General features: G+C 32.4%; 2 protein-coding genes across 2 annotated transcripts; both read left to right on the forward strand.

Annotated features, from left to right (window-relative positions):
* The first annotated feature begins 1,906 nt into the window (after positions 1 to 1,906).
* Positions 1,907 to 4,160, forward strand: LOC126656477 (galactoside 2-alpha-L-fucosyltransferase-like). Its single transcript, XM_050351055.1, has 2 exons — positions 1,907 to 2,126; positions 2,574 to 4,160. Exons 1-2 carry the CDS (start codon positions 1,949 to 1,951, stop codon positions 4,019 to 4,021), a joined length of 1,626 nt encoding a protein of 541 aa, XP_050207012.1. The 5' UTR covers positions 1,907 to 1,948; the 3' UTR covers positions 4,022 to 4,160.
* A 4,511-nt stretch (positions 4,161 to 8,671) lies between these two features.
* Positions 8,672 to 10,902, forward strand: LOC126656468 (galactoside 2-alpha-L-fucosyltransferase-like). The gene is made up of 2 exons (XM_050351043.2): positions 8,672 to 9,316; positions 9,414 to 10,902. Exons 1-2 carry the CDS (start codon positions 8,995 to 8,997, stop codon positions 10,853 to 10,855), a joined length of 1,764 nt encoding a protein of 587 aa, XP_050207000.1. The 5' UTR covers positions 8,672 to 8,994; the 3' UTR covers positions 10,856 to 10,902.
* Positions 10,903 to 11,271: the final 369 nt, after the last annotated feature.

Genomic DNA, 11,271 nt, shown 5'->3' on the forward strand with positions numbered 1-11,271 from the left:
AAACCTGTGATCTCTGGTTCTGAAAAGTCTCATTCAAACCATTAAGGAATTGAAACACATAGTCTTTCTGCTGTAAATCAGTGAACTTCTGAAAGCAATCTTGATTGCATTTCCCACAGCTACAATGTGGCATAGGTCTGTAACATTGAAGCTCTTCCCATATAGCATTCAATTCAGTATAATATGTATCAACAGAATTAGTACCTTGAGTTAAAGTGCATAATTTCTGCTGTAACTGACAGATTTTTGCATCATCTGGTTGTAAAAACCTTTGACTCAATTTATCCCAAATTTTCTGAGCATTATCCATAAAGAAAACTGTAGAAGCAATGGAAGGAGAAATTGACCTTAACAGCCATGTGATCATCAGATTATTACATCTGGTCCAAGCACTGAATTGAACATTAGTTTCAGGTGGTTTGACAATGGATCCATCCAAGAATCCTTGCTTGTTTCGAATAGAAACAGCAAGTAAGAATGATCTCCTCCATGTAGCATAGTTGGACGGAGTAAGCTCTGGTTGAACAATCACAGAGCTGTGATTCTCAGTAGGATGTAGATAGAAAGGAGAAGCTGAATCCTCAACTTGTGAAGCAAACGCCATTAATGGATCAAGATTTAAGAATCTGATTGTGAGAAATGTAGTAGCTAGAGAGTGAATCAAGCTGTAAAACTTGTATATTTAGGAAGGTGAAGATCTAGAGAGTAGATCCTGTGAATTTGGAGAAGAAATTCCAAAGTAAAATGAATGGGTCAATAGTGTTTGGTTGCCTAGAAAGTGACAAGAAAATCGGCAGTTACTGAAAAAATTCCAGCTCTGATACCATGTTAACTGATTCCAGAGAAAGAAAGTAATTGTGGTAAAATGAATCAGTTACTTATTCATTAACCTCATTGAGTTTATATACAAGCAAGTGAGCTTACTCTAGCCACAATACATACTACTGTAGAGTAATAAAAACACTCTAACAACCTTCTAACTAACTAACAATAATCACTACTTTACTTAATTAGCAAGTTACTCTTTATAGATTCTCATTATTTAATCTCAGTTTGACTCATTTAGTTCTATTTGTTCTGATTTTTAAAAAGTTTTGAATCTACTTGGCCTCAGTTGATTAAATTGGGTCAGTGGCACAAGTTTGTGTACTGGAATGATTCTTTTCTCTTTATTGACTACAAGAAGAGTATTGTACAATTTTTTTGGTTTAAATCAAAAATTGATTACAGGTTTCTTATAACGTCCGAGTACAGAACTATAAAACTACCAATTTTTAGAAAGATCGCCTTTTACGGTGGCGAAATTAAAAAATAAAACAAGACGAGAAGGAGAAAAATAACCGTTGATGAGACAGGAGGGCGAAGTGACAAAATTTTTAAAAAATTAATAGAAAGAGATATAAAGACAATAAAAAATAACTAATGACTGTTAAATCAAGATATGTTCGTCCTTCCGGCAGTTTTGCCCGTGCTTGCATATGTTATTAAACCATAATTTTTGTTATAGGCTACACTTTATAGAGCTGTGAATTATATTCATTAATCACGATTCATTGAAACTATTATGACAAGAATATTCTATAATGCATGTAAGTTCACACATTTCTGTAGTTGGACCAAAAATAATATATATCTTAAGTAACAAATAAAGGCACATGCATATTTAATTACTTCCATAATTAACAAACTAAAATAAATTAAACCGCCCTTTTCCTGATTTCTCTGATACTCAAAGTATTCTAATTCCCTAGAAGCAACTTAATTAGAAAACTCTACGTTTGACTTTTTTAGGTTATAGTTCAGCATTAGATCAAGACTTATTATATGCATTCAGTTTCAAGAACAATCATCATATGCGGAGGCAAGGGAGATTTAACTATCAGGTATTTCTCTGAATCAAATAAAATCTGAAGTTTTTTCGGGTTTATTGGAGTTCAGATCTCCGATAATGAAAGCGAATTATATGACGATACTCGGACCGAGCACGATGAGGTTAGTTGCTTGTTTGGTAGCTTTCCCTCTTATAATCATGCTATCAATGAATTATCAAGATCAAATGTTCAATCTAATTGGAGAAGTCAAGGTTCTTGGAGGAAAAGCTCTAAATGTCACACAAATTGGTTCAGGTAAGCACTAATAATCTCGAGTTAAAAGCTTAAATAGTACTAAACTTTTATCATATGTTCCAATTTAGTATCAAAATTTCAACTCGGCCAAAAAAATTCAATTCATACTTTTAATCTTTCGGATTAATAGTATGGTGTTACTTAAGGCGTCACATCGGGTGGCAATTGATATGGCAACCGACATGAAATTATATTTTAAGAATATGTTTCAACGTGTCTCCATATCAGATCTGAAAGCGATGAGATAGTATCGCCTCAATAAAAGTAAAATTTTTGGTACCACTTTGATATATATTGAAATTTTGATATGAAACTGAAACATAGAGCAAATATTCGGTACCACTTATGATTTTAACCTTAATGATCTGAAATATCTCATCAGTTTGATGAGAAAGTAACAGAAACTTAACTGATTTTTATTATTATTTTGCTCCTTACCTTTTACAGAGCCAAAACGTGAACCTGCAAGCATTAGTTCTGATAATATACTACTCGACGGACTACTCTCTTCAGGATTTGATCAGGAATCCTGCTTAAGTAGATTCGAATCTGTCTTGTACCGAAAACCTTCACCAAAAAAACCTTCTCCATATCTCATATCCAAACTCCGTAACTACGAAAATCTTCACAAGCGTTGCGGACCTGACACGGAATTGTATAAGACTACACTTAAGTTACTTGATTCCAGAAACATTTCTAGCCCTGCAGAGTGCAATTACGTAGTCTGGACAGCTCAAGCCGGCCTCGGGAACAGGATGCTGAACATTGCTTCAGCATTTCTCTACAGTCTTCTTACCAATAAAATTCTGCTTGTTGAATTTAATCCTGACATGAGTGATCTATTTTGCGAGCCATTTCCTGACACATCGTGGTTATTGCCTCGTAACTTTCCGAAACAATTCAGAAAATTCAATCAATGGAACGGGGATACGCTTGGAAACACATTGAAGAACAATGTCTTTAACGCATCAAGCGATTTTCCACTACCTTCACATTTATACATATTTTTAGCTTATGGTCTTACTAAATTCGATATGCTATTTTATTGCGAAGAGCACCACGATCTTCTTCGAAAAATTCCATGGCTCGTGTTTAGATCGGATGAATATTTCATTCCATCTTTGTTCCTGATTCCGTCATTCCAACAAGAACTCGACAGGATGTTTCCTGACAAAGAAACTATTTTCCATCACTTGGGTAAATATCTTTTTCACCCTTCAAATAAGGCATGGGGACTTATAACTAGATTTCATGATTCTTATTTAGCTAAATCAGGAGAAATAATTGGTATGCAAATTAGAGTTTTTAATCAAAAGGATAGTCCAGTTCAAAGAGTAATTGATCAAATTTTAGCTTGTACTACAATTCAAGAAAATTTTCTTCCACAAGTGGATACACAGAAGCTGATAGCTTCTGATCCAAGAAACAAAACATCAAAGGCTATACTAATAGCATCATTATACCCACAATTTTACGGGCACTTGTCGAAAATGTATTGGGCATTTCCGACTCGAAACGGAGAAGTAATTAGGGTTTTTCAACCAAGCCATGAAGAGTATCAACATTTTGGGGATAATATGCATAATGTGAAGGCATGGGTTGAAATGTATTTGTTAAGTATGAGTAATGTGTTGGTGACTAGCTCAGGGTCTACATTTGGTTACGTGGCTCAAGGACTCGGCGGTTTGACACCGTGGATACTTTACCGGCCGGAAAGTTGGAAAAATTCTGATCCGGCTTGTCTTCGAGGCAAATCAATCGAACCGTGTTTGCATATACCACCCTCATATGATTGCAAGAATAAAAGAGAATTTGATATGGGTACAATGGTTCCTTATGTCAAGCATTGTGAGGATTCATCTTCAGGATTGAGGCTCATTAACCCTTTACAATAATTTTATGTATAGTTAGTCTTATATTAATTTCTGATTTTCTGTAAGTGAGAAAAGAAAAATATTTTGATCTATGTATAGAAAAACAATTACTCCTCTCATTTCTTTACATGTTAATTTTGACTTGGATTTAAATTCCATACCTTTTACAGTCCAAAAAAATTATTTAATGTTTAGTTAAGTACACCTAATTATTCCATACATATTTATTTATCATAAAGTGTAGTGAAAACTATATTTATTGGTTATTTTTGTTATTCATCGGGAAAGCATTTCCTACTGTGCTCTTATTTAATTTAGTCATGACTAACTCTCATTTCCTCACATACGTTAATAAATAAACGTAAATATTAGTTTATCAGCGAATTTTAAATAAAAATAATATAAAAATTTAAGAGAAAATTACACTAAATCGCCCAAAATTTAAAAACTTTATATTAGTGACTCAAGAATTTTTTTCTTGCAACAATCTCTCATTTTTTAAAATCTGTTTTCATGGCATACCTCAATATGATTTTAGTACTATTTTACCCTCATTGAAAGGTTAGTGACAGCTTATAATCGTTATTATCTTTTACTTCCTCTACCATCTTAAAGATTGTGATTAAGAGAAACCCATTGTTCATCAAACTACTGCTTATGATCGTCAGTCTCCACTTCATATTATTGTTGTCAATGGCCAGATTTGAAGTTGCGGTTTTACGATTTTCACGAACAATTTTTTCATGGTGGGTTTAACTGAAATTTTTATGTAATGGTTCTGAAAAATGCTAAAGATTGATTTTTTGTTTTGGTTTTTAGATTATTTCTGTGCTGTTGGAACAATTATGTTGTTAATCGTCATAAACAGCTAATTTTTTTTAGTTTTTGGGTAAATTTTGTTTTGTGGTTTTCTTGATTATAATCTTGATTTGTTTGATTTTGAATTATTTAGATTCTATTTTTTTGGCTGCTATGATTGGAAAAATTAGATCTTTGAAGAAGCTAATTGAAGCTGGAGCAAATGTATGTCAATGATGGCACAATTTCAATCTCATCGTCAATGATGAAACCTGTTTCATTCTTCAATAAAAATAAAAAGTGATTTACATTGAACTGTGTTGTTTTAAGGTTTACACATTAGATTTTCATATAGTGAAAATAATTACTGCGATACTCTACCTTCCTTTGCTCACTTTTGGTTTGAGCAAAAGATATTTTCCTGATATTGTAAGCTAATTGATCAACAACATACTACTTTTATTTTTATATTTATTAGTTGCAGCTTCTTCTTGCTTTAAGAAGTCCTATAAAGAAATTAATAATTAGCCTTGCAGAATACAATTGCAAAGTGATAGATTTTTTTAATTTAATGTACTCTATTTTTAATTATTTTTAATAGAAATAATTATTATAATTTGTTAATAGAATTTGTCTTATTGCTCTTTAAAATCTTATCTGATATTTTATATAGAAAGAATTTTGAGATATAGTATATTATAAGAATTGAATAATTGTTTAAATTAAAATATAATTAATAGTTTATAAAACTGAAAATCAACCTGATGTGAACTTATGTCAACTGAACTAGTTTAATTCAATTTTTAATAAAAATTGTCTTGCTGCTCTTTACAATTTTCAATGACATTTTACATAGAGAGAACTTTTAAATTTAGCACAATGTACAAATTGAATGTCTGTTTTTAAGTGTACTGTATTTGACATTTCATAAAACCGAAAATCAACCTGATGTTAACTTGATGTGAACCTATATCAATTGAACTATCTTAGTTCATTTTTTTAATAAAATTTGTATTACTGTTATTTACAATCTTAACCGACATTTTATCTAGATAAAATTTTGAGATGTAGTGTAATATATAATTGAACTACGATTCCTTAATAGATATTTATTCTTTTACATGCCTAAAAGGTGAAATACAACTGATGATGATAACATTAGTGACAGGGAAGCAAACTTTGATGAGATCCGTGCTAAATTTGGCTGAAAAATCAAATTAGAGTAGTTGGTATTGATTTGAGTTAAAATATGAGTTATGTATGAACCTGATATGAACTTTATGTGAACCTGATGTGAATCTATATCAATTGAACTACCTTGATTCATTTTTTAGTAAAAAAATTCTTGATGTTGTTTACAATCTTAATTGACATTTATATTGAGAGAATTTTGAGATTTAGTGTAAATATACAAATTGTATATTTTTTTTTAAGTGAAATGTATTCGACGATTTATAAAACCAAAAATCAACATGATGTGAACCTTATGTGAACCTGATGTGAATCTATATCAAATGAACTACCTTGTTGTCTTACTTCTCTTTACAATCTCAATTGACATTTTATATTGAGAAAATTTTAAAATTTAGTGTAATGTATTAATTGAATATCTTTTTTAAGTGAAATGTATTCGATAGCTTATAAAACCGAAAATCAACCTGATGTAAACTTGATGTGGACCTATATCAACTGAACTACCTTAATTCAATTTTTAATAAAATTCATCTTGCTATTTTTTACAATTTTAACTGACATTTTATATTGAGAGAATTTTGTGATTTAGTGTAATGTACAAATTGAATATCTCTTTTAAGTGAAATGTATTTGACAATTTATAAAATCAAAAATCAACCTGATGTGAACCTTATGTGAACCTTATGTGAACCTATATAAATTGAACTATATAAATTCAATTATTAATAAAAATTGTCTTATTACTCTTTATAATTTTAACTGACATTTTATATTGAGAGAATTTTGAGATTTTATATAATATACATATTGAATATCTTTTTTAAGTCGAATGTATTTAAACTAAATTCTAATTAAACTTATTATAAAATTAAATTAAATCTACTCAATTAGTACGAAAATAGAAGCACAAATATGAAAAATACCAAAATATAGTTACATAATCATTTTTCACAAAAACCTACTATAAATATCAAGCTATACAATTTCATAACTATTTCAAAAATATGAAAACAAGACTAGTAAAACGTAAAATTAAATTATGGCTTAATACATAGTTTGACCTCTGAACTTGCACCCTTTTACCCATTTAACCCCTAAACTTAACGTCTCACCTATCGAACCTATGAACTTGTTAAATAATCCGATTTGACCCCTGAACTTGATAAATATGCAAATATTGAACCCTTCGTGTCCACCTGTCACTTGAAACGTTCTAGAAGAAATTGTGTACGAAGGGGTTCAATGTTTACGTATTTATCAAGTTCGGGGGTCAAATCGGATTATTTAACAAGTTCAGGGGTTCGATAGGTGAGACGTTAAGTTTGGAGGTTAGATGGGTAAAAGAGTATAAATTCAGGGGTCAAACTATGTATTAAGCCATTAAATTATCATAGTCACATTGTTTTTAATTTTTTTTTAAAATTTATTCATATAAACTGATTAAAAAGAATCCAAAACAACCAACTTCTTTAAAAATCAATAAATCAAAACTATGTCTCACACCCAATTACTACATAGCTATAATTTGCTGACAAGTGTTAAATTCCATTATGAGAAGTAAAAAGCAGAGCATTAACACCTGATTTAAAGTGATTATGCTTAACTCAACTTTAACTTCCTTTGGCCATTCACCGCGCAATAAGACATTGCTTTCTTAGCTTTAAATCTCACTACACCAATTAAGTTAAAAAAAGGCTCGCCAAGAAAGTCACGCGCCGTCTTTAAGTCATCGGCATGTGAGCCATCGACAAGACACTGTGAAACTCCATCTTGATAATCAATCAAGAAAACATATTGTCTAGTTTCAAAATTATCGAACACTGTCATTTTTCCTACTGCTGCGTTTGTGTAAGAGAGGAAGGCAGTACAAAAAGCAACAAATTCTGCATGTCGGACCTCCGCCGGACCTTTAAACCATCGCTTTGAATTTGAATATCTTAACGGACGGACCTCCGTTGGACCATCGTTGGACGCCGTTGGACCTCCATGAAACTTCTGTCGGACGCCACTGAACTCCATGTAAGTATGCCCAGCGTTTAAGATTCACAGATCCAACGTCTTCTTCTCTGACAAGTTTGGAGAAAGGGGCATAAAGGTCCAATTTTATTATAAAAACAATTAATTTTTGGTTATGGGAGATTTCTGAAATTTTTTCTTTTTTCTTGAGAGATTTTTGCCAAAATTAAAATACTGAAGGAAAAATACAAAGGTATAGCACTTTTGGGGGATTTGTGTAAAAAACCCAAAATTTAATTTTAAAGATTGTTATTTACTTTGAGTCTTAATCTTTGAACTTACCTTAAAAACTCTCAAGCCCAGCTGGATCCAGCCAAAACCCGGCCCATAAAAGATCCATCTAAACGTCAGCCCTCAAGACTAATTCCATATCAGAACATTTACATTTTACAGAATTACTTCACCATGAGAGAGAAACTGAAAAGAAAGCTCGTAAATCTCAAACAATTCAGTCTTATTATTTCCTTTTTTGTTTTATTTGTTTTATTTGAATTTTAGATACTATCAATGAGTCAACAAAAGATATTATATTTCGTCTTAAATACCTAGTCTTTCTACCCCCTAAGTCTTGCCGAAACATTTGTTATTTTCTCTTTGTTGCTTCATCAAAAAAATTTCCTCTATTATTATTATCAATTAAGTTTCTGATTAGGGTTTCTTGAGTTCATCTGTTTTTTCTTCCCTTTTTTTAGTATAGTTCCCAAAATTGTGACATGCTGAGTTCTTCATTTAATTAACTGTAATAGGTACTAGCACGGAAACTTCATTCAATCTAACATGTTCTGTTTCAGAAATGTTTCAAATGCTTGACGATTAGGACACTGAATTTCATTTTTTATATAGAAAACCTCAAAATAACATTGTTTCGCCATGTTTATATCTGTATTCAAGTATCCCGCTTTCCGTGTCGGTGTCCGTGCTGCCTAGATAAAGGGTTTTGTTTTTCTTATTTTATACAGAAACCTGTAGTTTCATTTGTTTTAACCATGTCTTCTGTCTCAATTTCATCTTTTATTGCTTCTCTATTCTCTAGCCCTAAGAATGAAGATAACAGAACTAATAATGAATCCCATAAGGGGAAACGCTCTAAAATTTCTAAAGAATCAACTCAATTTTCTGGTCTACCGGAGTGCAGAGATCTGATCGTCGAAGAAAAATCCGGCAAGAAACTGTTCAGGTCGAGTACAATGATTTGTACCTTTATCATAGCTTGTTTAGTAGCTTTATCTCTCGGAATCATTCTGTCGGTGAATTACAAGGATCACATGTTCAATCTGATTGCCAATTTTGAGGTTCTTGGTGGTATTGGTATGTAACAATGTTTGTCTATTTCGCAGTACTTTCCCGAGAAGGTGACGGAAAATAAATCTGATCGATTTCGGATATTCCTTTTTTGTTTTCGCAGGTTTAGAATTGCAACCTGTTAATTCTGATGATGTACTGCTTGACGGATTGCTGGCTTCAGGATTTGATCAGGAATCGTGTTTAAGTCGAAGCGAGTTTTTCCTATTCCGAAAACCATCATCAAAAAAGCCTTCTCCATATCTCCTTTTGAAGCTACGGAATTACGAAAAACTTCACAAGCAATGTGAGCCTTATTCAGAATCCTATAACAGGACAGTTGAATTGCTCTTCAGGAACATTTCAAGTCCTGTAGAGTGCAATTACATAGTCTGGACAGGGCAGGCCGGGTTGGGGAATAGGATACTAACTACGGTTTCAGCTTTTCTCTATGCTCTTCTTACTGACAAAGTTTTGCTCGTTGAACACGAACCTGACATGGCTGATCTCTTTTGTGAGCCGTTTCCTGACACTTCATGGTTATTGCCGCAGGATTTTCCACTAAAAACCGAATTCAGGATATTCAATCAAACCCATCCGGATACTTTCGGAAACATGCTGATGAACAATTTGGTTGATTCGTCGAAGGATTTTTCTTTGTCGCATCTGTATATTTTTCTAGCTTCGGGTGTTAGTTTCTTCGACAAGCTTTTTTACTGCAACAAAAATCAATATCTTCTCCGAAAAGTCCCGTGGTTGATTTTAGTATCGGATGAGTACTTTGTTCCGTCTATGTTCTTGATGGAAAATTTCCGGGAAGAGTTAGAAAAGATGTTTCCTGACAAAGAATCTGTTTTCCATCACTTGGTAAGATATATTTTCCACCCTTCAAATAAAGCTTGGGGACTTATCACAAGGTTTTATCAATCTTACTTAGAAAACGCAGACGAAAGAATCGGTATGCAAGTCAGAATCTTCAACTCGAATGCAATTCCATTTCAGAAAGTCATCGATCAAATCTTATCTTGTATGCATCAGGAGAATTTTCTGCCAAAACTAGATAAACAAAAACTAGTAGGGCCATCTCCGACTAAAAACAAGACATCAAAGGCAATATTAATAGCATCTTTACATTCAGAATTCTATGAGAATATCAAAAACATGTATTGGACATTTCCGACTACGACGGGAGAGATTGTCAGGGTTTACCAAGCTAGCCACGAAGAGTACCAACATTTCGGCGATAACACGCACAATTTGAAGGCATGGGTTGAAATGAATCTGTTAAGTTTGAGTAACATGTTGGTGACTAGCTCTTGGTCAACCTTTGGCTATGTAGCACAAGGACTTGGAGGTTTGAAGCCTTGGATCCTATATAGGCCTGAGAATTGGGAGGACAAGGATCCAGCTTGCCATCGGGGTATATCGGTGGAACCGTGTCTGCATATACCGCCTAGCTATGACTGCAATGCGAAGGCGGATGCTGACATGAGTACAGTAGTTTCTTATGTCAAGCATTGTGAGGATGTAACTTCAGGACTTAAGCTTGTTAACAATTATAATTAGTTTTAGTTGAAAACATTCAAAATATTTTTAGTGATTTTGTGCTACTGTGCAGGTATACAGAATTCTGTAATAAGACATTCTAATGAAGTTTTGCTGAATGAACATAATACTAACCCAAACAAAGAGTCATTGCAATCTCTAAATTTGTGCATTAAAATCAATTAACTAACGCTTATGCACTTTAATTAATTAAAAATAAATTTTTTTAATTTTTAAGATAATTAAGGATAATATTATATGTTTTTAAGTCAATTAACTCTCAAATTGGATCATCAGATCTCTAAACTCGTTCATTTCATACAATTTAGAAGTTAATTAACTTAAAATAGAGAATGTTATAGCTAAGTGTGAATTAATCGACAATGATGCACAAATTCAGGAATCAAGATGGCCCTTTTTCTCATACTAATATTATT

The sequence above is a fragment of the Mercurialis annua genome, linkage group LG7 (assembly GCF_937616625.2).
Source record: "Mercurialis annua linkage group LG7, ddMerAnnu1.2, whole genome shotgun sequence".
Lineage (NCBI taxonomy): Eukaryota > Viridiplantae > Streptophyta > Magnoliopsida > Malpighiales > Euphorbiaceae > Mercurialis > Mercurialis annua.

Excerpts from the sequence above, each read along its gene's own strand:
- LOC126656468 (XM_050351043.2), top strand. The coding sequence starts at position 8,995 with ATGTCTTCTGTCTCAATTTCATCTTTTATTGCTTCTCTATTCTCTAGC. Across the intron at positions 9,317-9,413 it reads TGAGGTTCTTGGTGGTATTG|GTTTAGAATTGCAACCTGTT; the intron begins GTATGTAACAAT and ends TTGTTTTCGCAG.
- LOC126656477 (XM_050351055.1), top strand. The coding sequence starts at position 1,949 with ATGAAAGCGAATTATATGACGATACTCGGACCGAGCACGATGAGGTTA. Across the intron at positions 2,127-2,573 it reads TGTCACACAAATTGGTTCAG|AGCCAAAACGTGAACCTGCA; the intron begins GTAAGCACTAAT and ends TACCTTTTACAG.